At 43.8% G+C, this 22,871-nt stretch overlaps 1 protein-coding gene across 2 annotated transcripts; it reads right to left on the bottom strand.

Annotated features, from left to right (window-relative positions):
• Positions 1–2,029: 2,029 nt before the first annotated feature.
• On the bottom strand, positions 2,030–20,613 carry LOC149358164 (organic solute transporter subunit alpha). Of its 2 annotated transcripts, XM_089585083.1 has the most exons (8): positions 20,447–20,613; positions 19,600–19,709; positions 13,096–13,247; positions 12,852–12,925; positions 11,898–12,056; positions 9,424–9,535; positions 7,771–8,026; positions 2,030–6,883 (listed from the first exon to the last, which is right to left on the bottom strand). In XM_089585083.1, the coding sequence occupies exons 2-8, from the start codon at positions 19,667–19,669 to the stop codon at positions 6,621–6,623; spliced, it is 1,086 nt and encodes a 361-aa protein (XP_089441209.1). In that variant the 5' UTR covers positions 19,670–19,709; positions 20,447–20,613; the 3' UTR covers positions 2,030–6,620. The 2 variants fall into 2 exon arrangements, with proteins under 2 accessions (XP_089441209.1, XP_089441208.1); XM_089585082.1 differs by lacking the exons at positions 12,852–12,925; positions 13,096–13,247.
• Positions 20,614–22,871: the final 2,258 nt, after the last annotated feature.

Genomic DNA, 22,871 nt, shown 5'->3' with positions numbered 1-22,871 from the left:
TTAGTTTACAGGGTTTAACGTCCCGAAGCGACTCAGGCTATGAGAGACGCCGTAGTGAAGGGCTCCGGAAATTTAGACCACCTGGGGTTCTTGTAACGTGCACTGACATCGCACAGTGCACGGGCCTCTAGAATTTCTCCTCCAAAGAAATTCAGCCGCCGCGACCGGGATCGAACCCTCATCTTTTGGGTCAGCAGCCGAGCACCATAACCACTGAGCCACCGCGGCGGGGCAAAACAATTTGAAGGAACTAGGAGAGAAAGTACATTACTTGCACCCTTTTCACTCCTGTGAAATTTCAATAACTCTCGCTTGGTAAATTGCAGTAATATCAAAGATAAAGCAAAAGCAATAGCTATAAGTGAGAGCAGCTGTCTTCACACTGCTCTCAGTGCAAATCAAAGCACCATTTCTAAAATGAGCAGCCAAAGTAATGCTGGTTAATTAGCAGACTAGCATCCTGGTAATAGGCCAGCAACATGTGTGACGCACATGCTGTGACCTACAGGTGATCCAAAGGTAGCAGAAAAAGTAAACATTCAATAAATCGAAAAGCGTGGAGAGTAGCACGACGTGGTTTCCACAGAAATGCACACAAAGACATGGGAATTTTTTTAATACCAAAAAGTTTATTGCCAGAAGAGTTACAGTCGTCACCATCAGCACCAAACTATGGATCAATGTTTTTAGATTGGCTGCTATGCATGGATGGATGGACGTTAGGAGTGCTCCCTTTGAAACAAGGTGGTGGTGGGCACCACCGTGCTCAGTATTTTTTACTTGTTTTTCTCTAACAAACCAGGCAGACTGAAAGGTACTATCTAGACATTCTCCCTTTTTAAATACAAATTCTACTGACTTCTACGCTATACCAGTTTTGAATCCTGGGCTTGTATCGTCAGATCAATGCCCTGCTTTTAAGCTATCAATTCCCCAACCCTTTTTTACTAACCCAGGCGAAAATCGTAACTGGTCCAACTGGTTTCTGGAACAATTTCCCAGTTGATTCCAGTTAAATTCCAGTTGGATGGAACTGGTATTCAACTGGGAGCCAACTGGGAGCCAACTGGAAACAACTGGAATCAAGTGGGAAATTGTTCCTTAAACCAGTTTGACCAGTAACGATTTTCGCCTGGGAACGTCCACCACAGACGTATTAATAAAATAATGGTTAGAGGACTGGTGGCTTAAAGGCAGGGTAGTGAATACTGACACAACTACTTTGTAAAATACACAAACTACTGACACAACTGCAGTGCCACCTATCGGTGGAAAATGTAACTATTGTGGCAATAAATTTTTCATAATGAAAAGATCCCATGTCTGTCTGCGCGTCTGCGTCAAAACTGCACCGTGCTACTCTATAACTTTTGAATGATCGAATTTTTAGTTTTTCTGTTACTTTTAGGTCACATTTTTCGATGCTGGTAGCCCTCGTGCACATTCGCCGTCTTGAGCAACTGCTTGTGAATGCAAACTACAGCGCCTCTGCCACAGAACGCGAGAGACAGCCGGTGACAAAAGACACCACTCCGCCAGTCGACCCTGATAGATCAACACAGTGGCTGAATACGCCACATGCAGATGTCGCCATGGGATAACAAGGTTAGGATTTGAACTTGGGAGGAAAAAGGTCCTTGTGTATGCTGCGAAGGTGAAAAGGTGCATTCGAAAACTTTGAAGAAGAAAGACTTTGGGAACGACCTCAATGCGGTCAAGGAAAGACAGTGAGCAGAGGGAAAGAGTTTTGTCTGGGAAGAGGTTCCACCACAAGTGAGGCAGCACTCAACGAATCCACGCTCGTCCGCTGATGCCCCACCGCCACGTCCCGCATCCTCGGCAGAGTTCGAGCTCTTTGCTCGGTCCGACCCACAGCCTACTGCATTTACCAAAGCGGCAAATCATGCATCGATACTGTACACACGATATTCGACACAACAGTGTGCAGAGTCTTTGGAATCTAAGGTACACAGATGCACTTTCAGAGACCAGCTCCCCAGTAGAGTATCCATTAATACAGAAGGCTTGATACAATTGGCAACAATATTAGTAACTCTGTGAACTGTATTGCTCAACATGTTGTTCACTTGCAGACATGCTTGCTTTATGGAACAATTAGAACAGAAAGTTGGGGCAAGTCGATTTGATTCCATTATGAAGCAGCACACAAAAGAAAACAAAACGAAGTCAACACTATGAGCACTTTCCTTTCTCTTTGTGCTCAGGTGCTCGCGGTGTTAATTTCGTTTTGCATCCTTGCACTGTTGTACAATGCAACTAAGAAGCAAAGTCCTTATACAAAGCGTTTGCTTTTCACCATGTCATGCGACAGAACAGCACAATTATAATTTCATACGGCCTTCATATTGCACAGAACTCGATTTGATGCATTAGTGAAATCATTGACAACTGGCTTATGCAGGCTTCTGTTACAAACCAAAGCAGGCTTCAAGAGGTTTGTATTGTAAAGAACTATTTCTTTTTTTTTTTTTAGGAATGTGTTAGTAACATCGCTGGGAGAAAAATAGACTTGGGTGACTCTCTTTTGATTAAGGGGCCTTTACATACAGCAGTGCTATCATAAGTGTTACTTTGAGGTCTCGGGTCTGCGGTTATGATTACATTCTTGGAAGGTTGATGCAAAATAAACTATAGCAAGCATTTAAGTCACTGTGCAATGTTTGGACTCATTGCGTTAAAAGCATCGTGATTATTGCCTAGTCCCCTGTCCAACTGATCATTCGAACAAGATTTCATGTTTCATGACCACGATAACACAACCCAAGTGTACACGTCTAGGTGCCGTGTGGACCTAGACCTGCAAAAATATCTCGTTTATGACAGCAGATATGGTGAAAGTGGATACAATCTGTATGAACTGTGTTCAGAAGATAAAAATTTCCTAGAGCTCTCTGTATCAGTTAGCAAATAACTATATACTGCACTCTCAGGACTTACTTCTAGCTTCTCAAGCACATTACGGGCTATGAAGCAGCATTTTCAACGTTGTACTACAAGGAAGGAAGGTGATTGCCTTGATACGAGTGTCTGTACTGATTGTTCACTAGTAGTTGATGCTTAGAGGTGCAGGGGGGAGGAGAGAGGGTTTGGAAGCAGCTAGAACCGATCAGGGGAAACTGCGACATACTGCCAGAGGAAATTTGTTAGATAAGATATACGTACCACGTCTAAGTCACTGCCATTATTTCTACCACTTGGTTATAGCAAAATGTACCATAGTGCAAAGCCGCCTTTGTGCTTTACAATACTGCGCACTGTAGTTCCCACACACAGTTTCACGCCAACTGCAGTGGTTGCCATATTCCAGGGTATACCTGGCCTCGACTGTTGCCTCAAGCTATGTCGCTGCATTCACTGCGAGCCTCTGGTTCACTGTGACCCTACCTGCAAGCTACACTAACAGCCTGACCCAGGTCGCGCATAAGAACAGTTTATTTCCCGTCAATACTTTTACGGACATTATCTAAAAACCAGTCAAAGCATTACAGTTGCTGATCCTCGGCTGGCCACAAACTACAATACTTTCCTTCAATGCCTTGCGAGCTGGACGTTTTTACTCTGAAAACTCAAGTTGTCAATCAGTGGCTGTGTGCCGAGAAAGCAGATCTCGGCAATTTGTACATCTAAAGGCCTTTTCTAATCTTGCATTAGTAACTGTGAGCCCTGCTTACCTTAAGCCATCTAAAGGCCTTTTCTAATCTTGCATTAGTAACTTGCATTAGGCTTATCTTAAGCCTAACGCACAATCCTGCACACTTCCAAGAAGTCACTCCTATGAATCGGGAACTCCAATGTGCAGAAATTTTGCGACTGAGACAGCAGATCCTGCATAACTATATACATGGAACATTATCAGATTCTTATGGCCATGCCACATGCTCTTTTGAAAACACAGTCAAGTATCAACAAGACCAGCACAGCTGCTCTTCATTTATGTGGGCATATGCGCCCTTGTTGAATTTTATAACAAGCTGGCCCCCAAAACATACCCTCTGCTTCCTTCAAGATTGAATTTCACGGAGAGGCTATACTGTTTATGGAACTGGTTTATGGAACAATTTCCAGTGGGTTCCAGTTGGAACCATCTGGGTTCCACTTGGTTCCAACTGGAACCAGCTGGGAATTGTTCCATAAACCAGTTAGGCTGGGAAAGATTTTCATCATGTTTCTTCTTGCTACAAATCTATTAGGCCCGCACTGACTGCTGTTAAGCATAGTGTTGCACTCAGCAAACATTGCAGTATAATTCTGTTGCAATATTTCAGTGGAAACGACTCAGCGGTATCCGCAAAAAGACACTGTTTCATCTTCAGATAATTGCTGGAGTCATATATCGCATGAGAAATTTCTCTCTATCACTTGTCAAATGGCTTGATGCAAAAAGCTCATACACCGTTACAGGTTTGTTGATGGGCTTGGAGCAACATGGGAAACTAAATTCAAGCAGTGCCTATCCAAGAGTTCACCGAGGCTTCACATTGGTTTGCACGCAGTTTGCGTGTGCGCTGATTCAGTTCAAAGCCAATGGCAAATTGACAAGAAGTGCTTATGAAAAGTATTCACGCCTTAAGCTTCCTTACCTTCTTTTAATTGGAATCCTTAAGATCAGAAGCGACAATAACTTGTCACCAGAAGCAACTAGGAACTTAAGAGCCCAACATTAAAAATACTTATCAGAATATCAACCATATCACAATTTATTTAGGTAGCTTTCTTTTTTTTTCTGCAAGCAATCCAAAATTGAAATTCTTTACCAATGTGGAAGCTTACTTAAGTACGTTGTTGTTCACATTAAGCACTGCAAACATGGCACAGATGCAAGGAGAGATGTACACAGAAGCTCTGACTTACAACTATGCCTGTATTGCTCGAAAGGCCACTAATTAAATACTCAAACAGCACAACAAATGTGAAAAGGATGCGAAAATGAGGCAGCAAAATCAGTGGCAACAAAAATTAACTGACAAACGAAGCCACTGGGTCTTTTAACTACGAACCTGTGAATTTTACGAATTCGTATCAACCGAGATCATAACATATAGAGATTCTACTGTATTTCACAGTCTGGCTTGTTAAGTGGCCTCTTGCACGATAAAAACATAGTTGCATGCAAGTCGGCGATTGTGTGTAAATATCTCCAAGCATCCGTGGCTGGTTTGTGATCTTCTAAGTGTGAAATTCCTTACTCGATGATAATATGCTCCCTTTCAAAATTAGCAAAGCTTGCCTGACTGAAAGACTGCCACTGTTTCTTTGTTATAATGCTTTTTTTTTTCGTGTGCGACAGTGAAAGTTGTCTACGGAAGCTTTTGATTACACACTTAATGCTTTTATGTTCCACATCGCCACCAAGTTTATCACACCTTATTAGTACTCTATCCTATTGTTTGTATTGCCACTGAGTATTTTATGGCTAAGACTGTTACATCCTCTTAAATGAAGCGAACAGTAAATAAATAAATAAATAAAAATGAAAGAGAATGTTTACATATACAGTGCGAAAGCACAGCGTAAGATGGCAGGTGCTGTCACCGAGGGAGTTTGGTGACCCAGGTTGGTCTCAGACAGACAGACTGACAAATGTTGGATGATTTTGCTTGGGTCAGAGCAACCCGATTAGCGCTTTCTCACTAAAATCAAAGAGTAAAAAAAAAAGGTCAACTCTAACTCCGCAACTCTGACCTGCCTGTGGCTAGGCCTAAAATCATGAGCATGTGCATCATGTTCCAGAAGGTGACCATCCGAACAGACAGTCTGAATCTGGCTTCATGCCTGAGACAGCTGTGTGTATGTGGGGTATGTGACCCCCCCCCCCACCCCCCAAAAACAGAAACAAACCACCAAAAGTGCACTGCTAGCAATGCATGGTTTCTCTTCAGAAGGCCGGTTTCTCAGTACCTGGAAGGGCATTTGTTCATGCGTTAAAGGGCGACGTTTAAGGAAACTTCAGAACCTGATTAGGCACTTGTAACAAAACGTGCATCACTGTTTGGCTCCGCGTATGTCCATGAAACACTGTTTGTTCGTGCATACCAACAAGATCTGTGCACGTTGCAGTTGTCCCTAACTGCTTACTTTCAAGAAACACTTAAGAAAAGGTCAAACTCGGTTTTTTAACATTTCCCTTTCCATCACTAATGAGCTGTTTTCCTCAAATCCCTGGCGAAAATCTTTCCCAGCCCAAATGGTTTATGAAACAATTTTCAGTTGGTTCCAGTTGGAACCAACTGGGTTCCAGTTGGTTCCAAATGGAACCAACTAGAAATTGTTCCATAAACCAGTTGAGCTGGGAAAGATTTTCACCTGGGAAACCTGCAATTACAGTTGATCATCAACTGCTGCTGTCATTTGCCAGATGACAGCAAGCACATATGTACACAGAGCAACATGCGTGCATTTTTCGAGTTGTGTTCAATTTTGTCGGCCTACTCGAAACTATGCTGGCCTGCTTTACCACTGTGCCGAACTGCTCGACACTATGCCGGCCTGCTCGAACCTATGCTGGCCTGCTCAACAGTATGCTGGCCTGCTCAACACTACGCCGGCCCACTCTCGGCATGCTTTGTCCCAGCCAGTCATTGGCCGCACACTGACAGGCATCAGTAGGTGAATGCAGCCAGGTACCGGCTACTGGCCTGGTGCGCGCTGGGCTGTGGCCGCGGCGGAGATACGGTCGCAGACCTCGAGTGACTGTTGGCGTTGGTCGCAGCCGCCGCTGCGGCTGATGCCGCCGAAGCTCTGGCGCGTGCGGTGGCTGGCGAGTGCGGCAGCAACGTTGAGTTGGGCTGTGGGTGCAGGAAGAAGTAGCGGGACACGGTGGACACCATGAACCCCTGGCCCATCAACATGGCGCTGCTCAGGTCTGCGACAGAGGTGAAGTGCCGTTCGTCGACATTCTCGCAAACAACGGTGCCTTGGATGTTGCTGAGTAAAAGGGACACCAAGGACAACTCTATCTAGTTCTTGTTCACATTAAAAATAATTTCTACGGCTCTTTGTGGCCATGTTGACACATTGGAGCTGGCCTGTAATGATAAGTTACTGCACAATAATGACAAAAAGGATACTTCTGCTGAAAGCGGATCTTTTATAAGCTAGAAAAGGCAGCAGAAGTGAAGTACAGGTGTTGCCACCAGTGGCCATTTTTAAAAGGAAACTGTGGTGATGTAAAGACAAGATTTTAAGGCGAAAGCCTTTAATGCCTCATCATTGTCAACAGAAGGTTGTCAGCAGAGGTGTCACACTTTTCGGTTGGTCGAAATGGTTATGACGTCAGAGTGCGCGGATTCGCAGTAATGAGGTCACCCACGGATGCCTGACACCCCTTTTGGAGCAGACGACAACTAATAAAATAGTTGTCGTCTGCTCCGACAAGGGGTGTATGTAATCCTGTGGGTGACCACATTACATACCTCATTACTGCGAACAGAGCCATAGATACAACCGAACTCATCGAAGCAGAGAGAGAGTCGTGCTAAAGAAGCAGGCAAAGTCGGCAGTCAAAATGTGTAGTCAAATAAAGCACTAGTACAGCACAAACAGTCTCACAGTCAATGCCAAACAGTGCGCCAGGAAAGACTTTCTCCTTGCAGCACTTTAGAGAGCCAAAGTGCCCCCTAATTTTTTTTTTTTTCCCATTGATCCCTGGGGCTGCACCGTCAAACAATGACCACGAATGGGGGAAATATTGGATGGAGTTGTCTTTAGTGCCCCTTTGAGGCCGCAGATGGCAGTTGAAGCTGCACTCACAGACTCCCGTGACCATGGAGGCGACGGGTGGCACACAGGGCAGGTGTCCCGTGAGGCCGGCGGCCTTGAAGGCCACCAGCTGCAGTCGCGTCAGGGTGAAGTGGAGGTGGAGCACGGTGAACTTCCGCCGTAGCAGCAGCTGCGGTGGCAGAGGGCGCGAGGCCAGCTTGACAAAAATGACAAAGCCGTACGTGCCGAGAAGGAAGGATCCCGCCTGGAGGAGCATCAGGTACGGGGACGCATTGGTCGCCTCCATCTGCAACGAGGGGACCCGGGAGGGAATCAACGTGTGAGAAATGTGGTTATGGTGCAGGTGTCTAAACAAATGCTGTCCGACAAATTCCAAATGTATTTTTTAAAAATGGTTGCATCCGCTTATACTATGCCTAGTTTTTTTTATGTTTTCCTGAAGTTTCACCGCTGAAATCAACCGAGAAGTACTCTAAAAAAAAATTGCTTCATGAACTGCGGCAGCTGTGCATTGCAGGGAAACTCTCAAACAATAGGCGTTTTTATGCCTAGTTACTCCCCTAGCAGAGCAGATTTCTTCAAGACTGTTTTGTCTATTTGGATCCCGTTTGCTTTGCTGTAATCCTAGGCCCATAGTGCAGGCCAAGGCATGCTTTTGTTTTTCAAATTCGTTAATTTTAAATTTCTTCAATGAGGTTTTCTTCTCACTCTAGATATGTCAATGAACACTGCATTGAAAAATGTTAGAAACCAAAATTTGAGCTTTGCAAAAAAAAAATGCCAAGTGTGCCTTGATCTGTAGGAATGAAGTGAATGTTGAACCAGCCTTCTGCCACAATTCTTTAACCCTGCAGCTTTCTCGCAAGATTCAGAGACAAAAATACAAGAAAATTTTTTGGGAGATACAACAGTGAAATTTCGTGAGAGTAGTCATAAAATTTGCTTAGAAAACTTCATGTAAGCACAGCAAGAAATAGAAACATTTTCTCTGAAAGCTGCGTCCCCCGTTAAAGGTACATTGAAGAGGAATCTGAACTTGTCTTTTTGCCGCGGGAACTCGATCTACACGTTCCGAGCTTTCTTAGAAACCTAGATTTATTGCCCTGTGTGGCCGATTTCCCTAATTAAATCGAATTAACGTCCGGCTCCCACTTTTTTTTTATAATTCTCCCCCTACGGTGGGCGGAGTCGACCAACGCGTGGAGTGCCTTTAACCCAGTCCCGTGGCGGCTTGACGCTCTGCCATCAGCGGAGTAATACGTAGTAGTTCGTAGTAGCAAATAGTCCGCGCGTATTTTTAATTCTGCAGGCTTATTTTGCAGCTATATTATCTGCGAATGAAACTATTTATTCATGGAAACCTAAAAAATAAAATAAAGCGAAAGCAAAGCCTCCACGGAGCTGGCTGCAAGGCACTTCACGCGTTGGTCGACTCCGCCCACCGTACGGGGAGAATTAAAAAAATAAAGGCGGGAGCTGGACGTTAATTCGATTTAATTAGAGAAATCGGCCACACAGGGCAATAAGTCGTAGTTTCTAAGAATGCTAGGAATGTGTAGATCGAGTTCCCACGGCAAAAAGACAAGTTCAGAATACTCTTCAGTGAACCCTTAATAGCATGAGCATCATGATTTCAGGTGCGTGCGACTGCGGCCCTTCACTTTGTGCAGAAGACGGCCGCACCTTGTCCCCTTCGTGGATGCCTGTGAGTGTGCAGACGAAGATGATGGTGACGAGAATCAGGGGGATGAAAAACAGCTGGTAGACAACCACCCGCAAGACAGCATACCTCCGCCTGCAATGGGCAGGTGACAGTCCCGGTCACTTTTTCACCCAACATCCACCACATGTACACACACAACAGCGTACACACAACATGGACAGGCGAATCTCTCGCCAGACCAGTTGTGACAGCAATGAGACATGCACACGTGAATGCTGTAATCCATCTTGCTTGACCGCACAAAAAAAGAGCCTGCACTACACAGTACGTGCTACGTTAAAAAAATGAAACGGTTATTTTAGATTGTGCTCTGTCTATTCTTGTGATGTTACAGTACTCACTGAGCACTAGCTCTTAGAGTGAAGGTTCCTAGGAAAGGTGGGAGTTTTTGCAGTCAGGAAGTGTCTGCGGTGAACACGAAAGACAGTGGGCCACATGATTTTTCCACCACCACACTCGTGCTGTAAAGAAAACAGATCTAAAGGAACAGCGTGCAAACACGATGACTAGGCTTCGAAGGGAAAGGAAGAACACAAGAAGAAATGGCAAAGAAGCGGGAACAAAAGCCATAAAACAGCCCCGGCAATCTTATAACTCCTTCTTATAACTTTCTTTTCCTTTTTCATTATGCCTAATGGCAAAAAGCTCGAATAAAAAAAAAGTCTATGACAGCCATGACCGAGGCTAAGCAGGGGACCACGAGGTCCTGCAAATGTACACGTGGCACGCACATGTATAGAAGCTCCGGGAGTTGGAATGGGGTGGGCGTTGAAAGAGATGTTTGCAACCATTCCAGAACATAGTTCTTTCTCTGTTATCTTCAGTCCCACACTATGGCTTCCGTGGAATGCGGCATCTCTGAAGACATGAAACTTAGAGGAAGGCTTAAAGGAAGCTTAGGAAACTTAGAGAATGTGGTATCGACGATGAATGAATGGGAATGAAACGCGATTTTTCCTCCACAGCTAGCACTCATCATCCACATTACCAAGTAAGTAATCGGCATTAATTTTTATCAGTAACCTGTAAATAAATATAAATAACTTCTGTGCGACCAAACAAAACTGAATGCAGTGATCATTTGCGCAGCATGACTGGCAAAGGACAAGGTTCATTGGAGAGACATGGGAGAGGCCTTTGCCCTGCAGTGGGCGTAGTCAGGCTAATGACGATGATGATTGCATTCTTTATTTATACATTTGTGTGAGTATTAAGTTTGGCAAAGAACAGGGTTAATGGGAGAGACATGGGAGAGGCCTTTGCCCTGCAGTGGGCGTAGTCAGGCTAATGACGATGATGATTGCATTCTTTATTTATACATTTGTGTGAGTATTAAGTTTGGTAAAGAACAGGGTTAATGGGAGAGACATGGGAGAGGCCTTTGCCCTGCAGTGGGCGTAGTCAGGCTAATGACGATGATGATTGCATTCTTTATTTATACATTTGTGTGAGCGTTCAGTTTGATAAGTTGGTTCACGGTTTATGAGCTAGTGTTTAGTGTCCCAAAGCGACTCAGGCTATGAGGGAGGCCATCTAGACGGCCAGCTCCTTTGGAACTTTTCTGAAAGGTGTTTTTTTTTTCATTCCTTCTTCGAGTATTCCTTGCTGTGTAATTTTTCTCTCCATTTCCTCTTCTTTACTCTCTTCTTTCTTCCTTTTGCTCGTGTATCAGTTCCTAAACTGCATGTTATCCTTACTGCGAACAAAACAATGACTTCAGTTTGACAGTTAGAATTTGAGCACATGTATTGAGTCTTCTCTTTTGTCCTTGTATTTTCACTGTTTGCATTGCACCGGCTTTAACCCTTACAGGCGCCATTTTTTGTTTTGACTGATATCAATTATTTTTCACCTAAGTAGTATATTCAGGCCTCAAGAAAGAGAATTTGTTAGTTTTCGAACGTGAAAGACCAGCAGGTAAGTTTTGACAACGCTATGGAGAATTCCGTACAAAGTGTCAGATTTGTTAGAAATAGTAACATCGAAATGTTCTCTTGTGTCAGGTAAACACCCTAGGGATCGTGGAATCACTTTGTGGTTCGAAGATTCGGATTACGCTTGAAATTTAGCAAAAACAATCGATGTTTTCACTCGCAGCAAAATCTGTCTGCACAAAAACGGCGGACAAAGTGCTACCTAGCTCACTCTATGTGAAATATTATTTACTGCATTCGCTACATGGTACAAAAAAGCAACTTACTTGCAACAAGAAGGGTGCTCAATTTGACTGAAATAATGAAATCACTGTTAAGTGCTCCAGTTTCTCAGAAAAAGCTGTAAATTTGCTGCTTACACAATTTTGTACAAAGCGCCTGAAAGGGTTAATGATAATGTTGAACGAATACAGTGCCAGCATTGTGCCAATTTCGTGCCAGTATTGCGCCGACACTAGAGAAATCAGCGCAGCGTCCGGGACGCACGAAGAGCAGCTCACTTGGAGAAGGAAGGCGTCGGGCAGCACCACAGCACACAGCAGATTGGGGGACCCCTGAGTGGCATCTGCTCATTGATGAGCCTCTGGACAAGCTGCTCCGAGCCCCCCGCATAGCAGCCAATCAGCTCAAAGTACATCACGAGCGAAAATGGAAGATACCTGCACAGAGACAACAACAACGGCACTGCGGCAGTGGGCACACGCTTTGCTAACTGCGACACAAGATACGAAGGCACTAATCAGTACAACGTACACTGCACAATTATAAAATAAGCGGAAAAGAAGAGAGCAGATGCTAGAAAGTCAGGGTTTTCAGTGAAACAAAGCTCGGCCACTGATGCCATGCTTTGAATTTTGAACTGCAGATCTGTCGCAGCAAACTTCCTCCCATGCAGAGAGAGGGTCAGCACTGAGATCTTAAGCACAAAGAGCGAGAAAATGGGCGTAAGAACACTGAATTCGTAGCATCAAATCAAGCAATGGTTATTAAAATAATTCAGTTCGAGTTCTGACAGCCCGGTGCTTAGATTCGGGAGGCTAAACACCGCAGCAGACACAGGACAGAGGGAGGTGACGACACAGGACAGAGGGAGGTGACGACACAGGGCGGCGTCACCTCCCTCTGTCCTGTGTCTGCTGCGGTGTTTAGCCTCCTGATGTCTCGCGAACTCGCCTACACATCTACCCTTCTAAGTTATGTGCTTAGATTCGCAAACTACAAACAGTTTCGAATCGCGACAAAGCTTTTGAGCGGATCTTTCTGTGGCTCAGAGGTCATGACATTACACCTGAGCATTACACCTGTGCATTACACCTGTGCATTACACCTGTGCTTGAAAAAAAAATTTCCATGCAAGAACTTTCCATTGACAAGCATAAGCGTTACAGAATCTGACCGCCGAGTCTCCCTGTTTGATGTGTCATGCGTTCTAAGCATGACCTTGGTGCACTTACAGCATGATAATAGAAGAAGTGGCATCGTGCACCCGCGGGAACACGGTGGCCACTAAGGCACAGACCGAAGTTACCTTCAGGAAGCCAGCATGCCAGAGAGAGAGAGGCAAGGGGAGAGGGGGTAAAGAGAGAGAGAGAGACAGAGAGAATGGTGTTAGTCTGGGAAGGTGCGAAGGCAGGTGGCACAAAAGCAAGGCTCTAGTTTCGGTTGGGCCTTCCGCGTTGCCGAGGAGGTTATACGCACGGGAAACACGGAGAGGGCGAGCGAGCTGTAGAGCAGCGGCCGCCGGGGCCAGCAGGCGCTGAGGTAGTGGCACTCGTGCACGAACACGGCCACCGTCGTCAGCACCATGAGGCTCTCGATGGCCGCCAAGAACAGGCCCCAGTTGCCCAGCACTGCACACACGCGTAACAGTGAACACGTTATGTGAGAGGCACTGAACATTAGGCTCACACGAAAACCCGAAAGAGCAGCTGAGGAACTGTCTGGGCCATGCCAGTACATTTTACACTACATTCCGCAGTTACTTTGCAATGTCCTTAAAGGGCAGCTGCAGCACTTTTTTGAGAACTTCGCGATATTCAAGGACTCAAATCTATGTAGGCTGAATGTAAAACATGCCAAGTGTTTTTGCACTAGCATTTAAAATGATAACGTAGTCGACGATTGAAATTTGCGCTTCTCCTCAATGCACTGGAGGAGTGCAGGAAAACTCAGCGTGACGTCACGGAAGGTATGATTTCAAATTACCGCACTCGTCAGTCACACCCTGCCCTGACGCGTTAGATGCTGCCAAACAACTCTCGGCAGGGTTCACCTTCGGTGGCGTTGGTTTTTTTCCTTCAAAGCAGGTGTTTGTGCATTGGATATGTACCGATACCTTCGATGATGTCATCATGCACCCCCCACTTGGCGTTGTGCGCTGTGGAGAAGCTTGAAGGGCGTCCGGATTTTAATTGGCGATTACTTCACTATTTCAAATGCTAGCCCAAAGAGACTTCGCATGCATTACCTCCAAGATTCGCACACTTGACCCTCTTAAGCTCGTTGATTTCTAAAACCTATGCAGTTTCCCTTTAACTCTAGCAATCTGCAATTGTCTTTTACATAAGGATACAGTACCCTGAACATGTCACCTCCAATAAATAAAGTCACCTTCATCAGTGCGTGCTTATACCACCAGCCACAGGACAAGAAAGATAACAGCAGTAATTCATCAAGCACCATAAAATGAGATCACTATCAGCACTGCTAATAAGCTAATCCCTCTCCTCAGGCTTATGATAAAAAAAAGGGTAGAGTCACACAGGGTGATCTCATGAGAGAGAGAGAAACAACTTCTATGTAATCCTTAATTTGTTGATTTTATACATTTTATGCATATATTCAGGTGTACAAAAGTGACATTCTTTGTCTGAAAGTCGTTATATTGCAGAGAAAAAAAAAAGCCCTATGGAGCAAAAGCCCCACTTATAAGCACAATGACTGAACTCCTCAGTAATGCGAAGAGTGACTCAAAGGAGCTCTGGCAAATGTCCCCCCCCCCCCCCCCCCCCCCTCGAAAAAGAAGTATGAAAATGCAGCTATGGCATGTTTCCAGTGTTGGAGAAGATGTGAAATCTTCTAAATGAATTCTAGATGGTAAAAATTTGAAGGCTAAACGGATACTAGGCACAAATGGAAGTTGGCCTGTATCAGTAGATTACAATGTTCTAATGATAAAGGCGTTTTTTCTTTTATTTATTTATTTTTTTACTAAGAGGCAAAATTAAGCAGCGTCATTGTCAGTGTCCCTTAGTGGTGATCTTGAGAATGCATACGTTTCAAAGCTTTCACTGTTTAAACCACGTAACAGACAGTTTTTCATTAATTGTTGTCAACATTACACCTTTACGCAATAAATGAGCATGAATTTGATTAGATATCAAACAGAAAATTATTTAACAACCCACTCAAAAGTTTGCCTGAAAAAAAGTCCCACTGTCAAAGGCAGTATCAGAAAACCAACATTCTGAATGTGCTTTTACATTTCTTGAAAAGGATATTTTAAACAGCATAGAAAGTACAGGAAGAAAACTGTTACATTATTTCACAGTCAAGGTTACTATAAACAGCCTAACTTAGAGCTTACAGCAATCAGACGCCATTTTTCATTTGCATCAAAAACAAATATTTTTCCACCTAAATGATATAATCAGGCCTTAAGAAAGAAAATTTCTTAGTTTTCCAGCGCAAAATTTCAGCGGTTAATTTTTTGCAGGTATGTGCTAAATTTCGTGCAAAGTGCCATAATTGATGGAAATAGCAATATCAAAATTCTATGACTGATCAAGTAAACATCTTAAGGATCATGGAATCAGTCTCTATTTTAGAGATACACATTAAACTTGAAACTGTAAAAGAAACTTGTGTTATTAGTGGTGGCAAAATATGCATGCATAAGAATGTCAGACATGCTACCTTGCTCACTTTCTTTCGCAACCCAGCAAACCAAAAACCTCTCAGAGACGTCTAGCTATACTCCGTTTCATACATAGCTGTCAACGTTGCTAAAGGTACGAAAGTAGTCCGCTGCAAAACACAAGCAAAATGTATCCGTCAGCCTCGCGTCGTGGCTGAGTGGTACGAAGCGCGCGCCTGTGTGTTCATTTTACAAAGGGCCTAGGTTCGACTCCCGGCTCGGGTGTTTTTTTTATTATTTTTTTATTTTTCTTAACAGATTCATTAGGTAGAAACTCGAAACTGTCAAACTCTAATACCTACTTTGAAAAACACAGCGCTGTTTACTTGTCTCGAAGGGAAAAGGCAGTGTAGTGTACGGCATACATACGATGTAACTTGAGTCGGATGGCGTTGACTGCAAAGCTGTCATATTTAACACTGCGAGAGCTAGATATGGTCACCTTGCTAGGTCGTTTTTGCGGTGATCTTATTCCAGTAGCGAGACCTTCCTTCTTGAACCTCGCAACTGTCCGAGGGCTCACCCCGGTCATCTCGCCCACAGTTTCGAGAACTTCACGCCCATTCTTCTCCGGGAAGCGCTTCCTTACGCTAGAGTAAACGTTGACAATAACCTGCTTGGAGTCTCTCGAAATTTTCGGAGACTTCAGCTTGGAGAACAGGCGAGCAGGAGGTGCTTTTGAAGCCGCAGTGGGCGAAGAAAACAAGCGAGTAGGCGATAGCAGTGCCATTTTCGCATACTCGGAAACCGAAAGACGAAAACAGACGACATCGCCGGCCGGCCTAGCTGCGAAAACCTGATACAGGAGGAGCCGAAAAAAACCCAGAAAACTAAGGCACTCTGTTTTGAAGAACATTAAAGAAAAAGATAACTTTTTGCAAAAGAAAACACCATTATCATTATACTGCAATATCAACCAACATTTACTTTAATTTTGAGTTCATTACTCTTTTCACTTTCGACGCACTACATTACGATGCGGACGAGGAGCGCGAACAGGTGCCGCAGCCTTGGCTGCGTTGACAGCTATGTATGAAATGGAGTATAGACGTCTCTAAGAGGTTTTTGGTTTGCTGGGAATATTATTTACTGCATGCGATATATGGCATAAAAAAACTGCCTTAATTGTGACATGAAAGATGCGAAATTACCCTGAGACAAAGAAACCACTGCTGGGTGCAGCTCTCTTAGAAAAAAAAAAAGCTGCAAGTTCGCTTTACACACAATTGTGTACAAGGTGTCTCAAAGGTTGAATGCAAAAAAAAGGGGGGGGGGGTCGTGGGAAAAAAAAGTATGTTCATGCCACTGCCCATCTAAAACTTCTCTAATTTTGAAAACAAATTACTTCTGGTTGGTTAACTCAAAACCATGCTGCAATTAGTTATGTCTTGTCAAAGCAAGTTTCTGTCATACTGACAAGACCCACTTAGTGACTCAAGTCTATTCTTGATAATGCATGACAACTCAGCCAGTTTCTTCATGAAAAACTCTGACTGTGGACAATGCAACAAAACTGTCCAGTCCCTGTTTCTTACTGCTGAGCTAGGCAAGAGCTGAAGTGATATAGTATTTGGACGGCAGTAAAGCATAAACCTTCCTCATACAACTTATCCCAGCAAACCAAGAACCTCTCAGAGACGTCTAGCTAGACGTCTCTGAGAGGTTTTTGGTTTGCTGGGATACGGGCAGTCAGTGCTATAAACAGGCTGGTGTCTCAAAAAGTGGTAGTCGGAAAATTAACTGAGCACCAAATTAAGACATGCACTAGCGTACAAAAATAGAACAAAATATTTTCCATGCAATGCAGGAATCTATATGTGGCTGTCAGCACAAGTTAAGTACTGCTACGGCCGAGGAAGGCATTACCGTTCTTACAAATGTTTTTTCCTTGTCCTTCGCAGCATAATTACCAAGTGTTAAATATGACTGTTTATGTTCTTGAAAAAAGGTAATAGGATTTGTTTCATTTTTTTTTTTGCATGCAGCCTGGGGGCAGCCTTTTGCTAAATTTTAATAACTGCTGGTAGGATTAGTCTCAACTTCATATTTTAACAAAGCTATTTTCTTTTTAATTCTTCAGTCGGTGTTTGATTATTTAAGCATGATTTAAGCAAAATCCAGGACCATTTATCAGCAAAATGTATGATTAATTACGCAAAACATTTAAAAAGCTAGACCTTAATTGCGGCCACGGAGATTTAAAGACTCGAAGTTCACTGCATTCCAAAAATTTGAAAGGTTTCAAGAATTTTTGAAAGGATTAAATTTCTTGCACAACACTGGCAACATGTCCAAATCACTTATCCTATCTGATACCATCAAAATGAGGAATGCACTAATCACAGATTTTCTCTCGCTTTTTGCACCAATGCATAGCATCACGAAGATGGTGTCTCCACCATCCTTTCTTTTCGGTACTTTCGAAAATTTCTTTGCTACTTTATTTCACTTAAATATCCACAATCTTGTAAAACACAACTAACTTTTGTGCTCACATCTGGCAAAAAATTGTTTTCTTACATGTGCAATTTAAATGTTGAACATATAATACGTGTTTTGACCTGTTCTGCAATCACCCCATAATAACAATGCCCAAATGAATGCAGTCTGGCCCTTTGTGAAAAATTCACATTATATATAGGTATCGCAAGCACGGACAGTTTTCTTACAACAGGACATAATCTTCATGGCACGTAACATTCAATAACGTAAAGGGGTATCTAATTTACAAAATAACAGTCACACATAAAAACAATCTTAAAACCCTACTAGCTGGTTTATTTTGTGTCTACGTGTATTTAGTACTTTGTTAACATTTACTCCTGAATTTTAAGTTTAAAATATGGATGAAGTCAGGATGAAACACACACAGCTCCAAGTTTAGCGACATAAAACTCTAATGCCAACTTCTGACTGTGGCGGTTGAAAGCAGCACCAAGAAGTGAGAAACACTAGTGCTATATATATATATATATATATATATATATACACACACACACACATCACAATGTATCAGACAACCACAACGATGCATTTTTTTTCTTGTGTGCAGAGCACAGTGCAATCTACCACTCTCATTATTTTATAATGCTGCTTTAATTGTATACAAAAAAGCTTTATCAGTCAAAGGTGGTGTGCTTTGCCAAACATTGCCTGTAAACAGCACAGGCAGCTGAGGGCAGTATTTAGTGATTTCTTTTAGACTGAGACAATTAGAAGGCAACCAGAAGCCACGTAACAAGATGCAATATAAAACAGCCAAGGCATTCAAAGATCATCCACGTTTTTCAGCATATAATGAAGAAAAGAGTGGACTGATCATTATACTGTTTATCACATATGTATTCACAGTCATTGCAATTCACTAAGCAATTGACTAATTGACTATATGCATAGAACGATTGCGGAAAATTCTCTGGATTCACTCAGAAATTTATCCTGCACACATGTGCATGCAACAATTATACACGAAGTGATACGGCTCACTAAAATGCAGCATATATATATATATATATGTGTGTGTGTGTGTGTGTGTGTGTGTGTGTGTGTGTGTGTGTTAGGTTACTTGTAAACATAAATACCCCTGAAAGCAGAAGATTTGACAGCCACCGCGATAGATCAGAGGTAGAGCAGCGGACGCGTAATTCGGAGGTCGTGGGTTCGGTTCCCACCGGCGGCATGTGGTTGTTTTTTCTTCTGCTTTTCTAATCAATTAACTTTAAGTGATAACATGTTCAGTATTATTCTAAATTGATCAACACCACGAAATAAATAAATTAATTAAAACTCCCTTGGTTTCTGTGGCTGCTGGCTTCTCATATATATATATATGAGAAGCCAACAGCCACAGAAACCAAGGGAATTTTAATTTATTTATTTTGTGGTGTTGATCAATTTAGAATAATACTGAACATGCAGCATATATATATATATATATATATATATATATATATATATATATATATATATATATATATATATATATATATGCTGCAGCTACAATTCGGTCTGAGTTTGATGTTTGACGCCAAGGCGCGACGCGCGCTGCAGGTCGATTTCGGTCGGCCGGCAGCGACGAGACAGGCCGTTCGATTGCGCAGAGCAATTCCCGCGCGGCCACCGCGATGAGCATTTGAACTGCGCCCACCGAAACACACTGAACCGAGAAGTGACATCAAAACCGGTTGTGTCCTCCACTTCTTTAGCACGTGACAACACACATCTGACGCGCGCACACATGACTGAACCGCGCACGGTAGGACGAAAGTGGCGCAAGTCACGTTTACCTGCATATGCTTCCGAAGGAGTTGGTGTATAGCCTTTTTCCAGTAGCTCTGAGCAATTCAGGGTTTTCATTGTTCGCTGAACTGTGCCAAGGCATCACAACAATTTGGAGCTGAAAAGAAGGAACGAAAGAAAGAAAAAAAAGTTCATACACCGAAGCGTCACACAGGCGGTGTGCTTCACTGCACTTCACCGAAGGATCGCCGTGTAGCATCCTTACCGTGTTCGCTGTAATTAAACGCGCGAAAAAGATTACGATTTCCCTTTCATTTTGAAAGCAAACGGATTACCTTCTATAAGAACGCAAGAAAGATTCCCGTTACGAGCTAGTATACAAAACATAAGAAAAACAAGCCCGGTGGCAACCAAGCACGCGCTGCTCGAAGCACACAAGTCGAGATTCGCACGCGTTACAAAACAACACACAAGATTTTACGTAACCTACGGTTGGCCTAACTGCAAGAGCGCCTAACTAGTATACCGCTACTTCAGCGCACATGCGAGTAGTTCCGCTTTCTTCTCCATTTTTTTTTTTCTTCCCTTCGCGCCGATAAATCGCTCGCCGGGACCAGACAGTATTACGTCTACCCGAAAACGCGCCTATGCACTGGCTCCGCGGGCAAGGCCAATAAAACGCCTCGATCGACGGCAGATCGCTCAGCTGAAGTGCTCGTTACTTCTGATGCGAAACAGGCCCTACTGTGGTGATGGGGACCAGAGCAACACGCGTTCAGTGGATGGAACAAGCGCGAAAGGAAGTACACAAAGTCGTGTACGAGCGATCGCGTTCTAGGCGCCGGAGATTAAAGCCCGCTCATTTGCGCGAGAGAGAAGCGTGGCATACGTTACCTGCTCGGCTTGGGTGAAGTGCCGCGGGATAGGGCGACGTGATCATCATCAACTATCGCTCACGGGGTCGGGCCGCAGCATGAGCACGGCAGCGGCGGTGCGCTGATGCGCCGACATTCGGGGACGCAGCCACACAGCTGACCGACTCGCCCAGCCCTCTTGCCCGCTGCCACCGCTGCTGCCAAGCGTGAAATGCGCAGCATCTCTACCAGGTGGCGCCAGATGCCTTCCCTCCCCCTTTGTCCTCTTGACTCCTGTTTTCTTTCCTTTTCTATCATCTTTCATTAGCCTCCCGAGAAGTTAAAAAGCTTTTCTTCCCTTTTCTTCTTTTTCTTTAATTTTTGCTTTAGTATTATGCCTTCTTAACCTTGTTTTTTTGATGCTATGCCGTTCTTTTCGCTCTCTCTTCCTTCATGACTTTCAGCTTAGAGGAAGTCTCTCCCACGTCTTTCCATACACTTTGCGCGCAAGATTTCGTACGTTGTGCATTTGGTATTTGAATTAAATATGATTACTGATGTCAAACAGAAACAGCAGTTATCTACGACACTATTACACCTAAAAAAACAATACAATAAAAAAACAAAGCGCTATCATCATCATCATTGCAATCATGTGCTCGTGGTGCGCGTGTGGCATGGAGGAAGGAAAAAAAGAGGAGAGGCCGTCACGTGACATTTTGTGAAGCCGGAAACAAGCTCGGCGCCATCTTACTCCGGCGGGCTTCTGTTTACATTTCGCCGCCGCGCCGATTGCGCGCGCGTTTCAAAGCCAACGAAGGAGCTTGCTACCGCATGGGCGCAGGCCCCCGCGCGAGTGGCGCTTGGCTGCTTGCCGGTTTAGGGTGCCCTATGTTGGTGTTCGTCAGCGGAAAAGTTAATAAAGCGGAAATACCCGTGTCAGACAGGCGGCTACTTCCAGTTACTGCTTCGTACTGCGTCGTACAATGCTGCCATGCATGACCACACCCCAGCTTAGAGTTCAACCTGCCTTTTATTGCAGCTCTTGTCGCTGAATGTTGCAATCTGCCTCCATTGTGTATGTTTTGGAAGCTGGCAGTGTCAACAGTGCCTTCTGTTGCAGCAGCGAGGATTAGAAAAATTCTGCAGTATTTTTTTGTTGGTGTTGAATACCATACTTATCTTCATTGCATGTTTTCGTGCGGCTGGCCATACAAGGAATGCTTTCTCATACAGCAGTGAGGATGGGCAAATATACTAATAAGTTTTAGTTCTTGACCCTGAACACAAAATGTAGTATCATAACGTGTTGTAATGGTGGCCGTGCCAACAATGACTTTTGATTCACAACTCCAAAAGCCATTCATAGAGGCGACAGAAACGGAGAGGGCCAAAGTACATATAGTAGACGGCAGGGGAGGATTTATGGATGGGGGGTGGGGGGGGGGGGGGGGGGGGCGTTGCTTCCCTCCAAAAGACTGAAATTTTACATAGGACAACCATTCTGAACACCATTTTCTCAATTAAAAAATTTCAGAAAATATACGTTTAAAATGTGACTGCCCCCTCCGTAAATTCACCCTTTGTAGCATGGCAACATCGCATGTGTTTCACATCCACAGATATAGTATTGTGCATAATATATATGACCGTAGCTTTTCAGACTTCTAGAAGTTTAGGAGTCCCCAGTGGCTGCAGTATAAGTTTCATGGTGTTGTGGCTCATTTCAATGCTGTGTTTCATATTTAATGTGCAGAGCTGCAGCTGTACGCTCCACTTTTCTCTACTTGGTGAAATACTAGCTTGTAATGTCACTGCATAGTAGCACACTTTACTTGTGATCGACAATACAGGCAATGAAAGTCGATCTGTTGTACGTAATGAATGCATCAAATTATTTTTCTTCAACATAACCACAGGCCTTTTTGCTGGGCTAGTTGGTGTGACATTATGTTCAGGAAAGTAAAAACAGCATAAATTTTACACAAACCACACAGAAAGATGGACAGGACGGGCGCTGTCCGTATTTCTGTGTGGTTTGTGTAAAATTTAGCGCTGTTTTTACTTTCCTGATCACAATAACCACCACAAGCATCAATGAAATTCAGCGCACATGCGGATCCTCATTTCACCACGTACTTTTTACGACAAATAACACTATCACAGGACATGGGCACAATAAACGCATGTGAGAAAAGGCGTCCAAATACAGTTAGAGCTTCGCCTTTTTCGCACTTCTTGACCATGACATCAGCTAGAAAAGCAATTTCAAACCTGCTACAGGAAACCGGTATAAACATAGCGCGTGACCAAAAGCACAGAATTGGCCACGATATTGATACATGCATTCGAAGAGACAGAAGTAGTGCATGCACTAGAAGAGAAAGAAGTTAGTTGGCTCTCGCTCGCGCGCTCGGACCACTGAGGGACCGCCGCAGTTTTTCGTACTCCGGTGTTCGATTTCG

The sequence above is a fragment of the Amblyomma mixtum genome, chromosome 3 (assembly GCF_055824585.1).
Source record: "Amblyomma mixtum isolate Tamu chromosome 3, ASM5582458v1, whole genome shotgun sequence".
NCBI lineage: Eukaryota > Metazoa > Arthropoda > Arachnida > Ixodida > Ixodidae > Amblyomma > Amblyomma mixtum.
The sequence above is the reverse complement of the archived record's forward strand: the minus strand, read 5'-3'. Positions and strand labels throughout refer to the sequence as shown.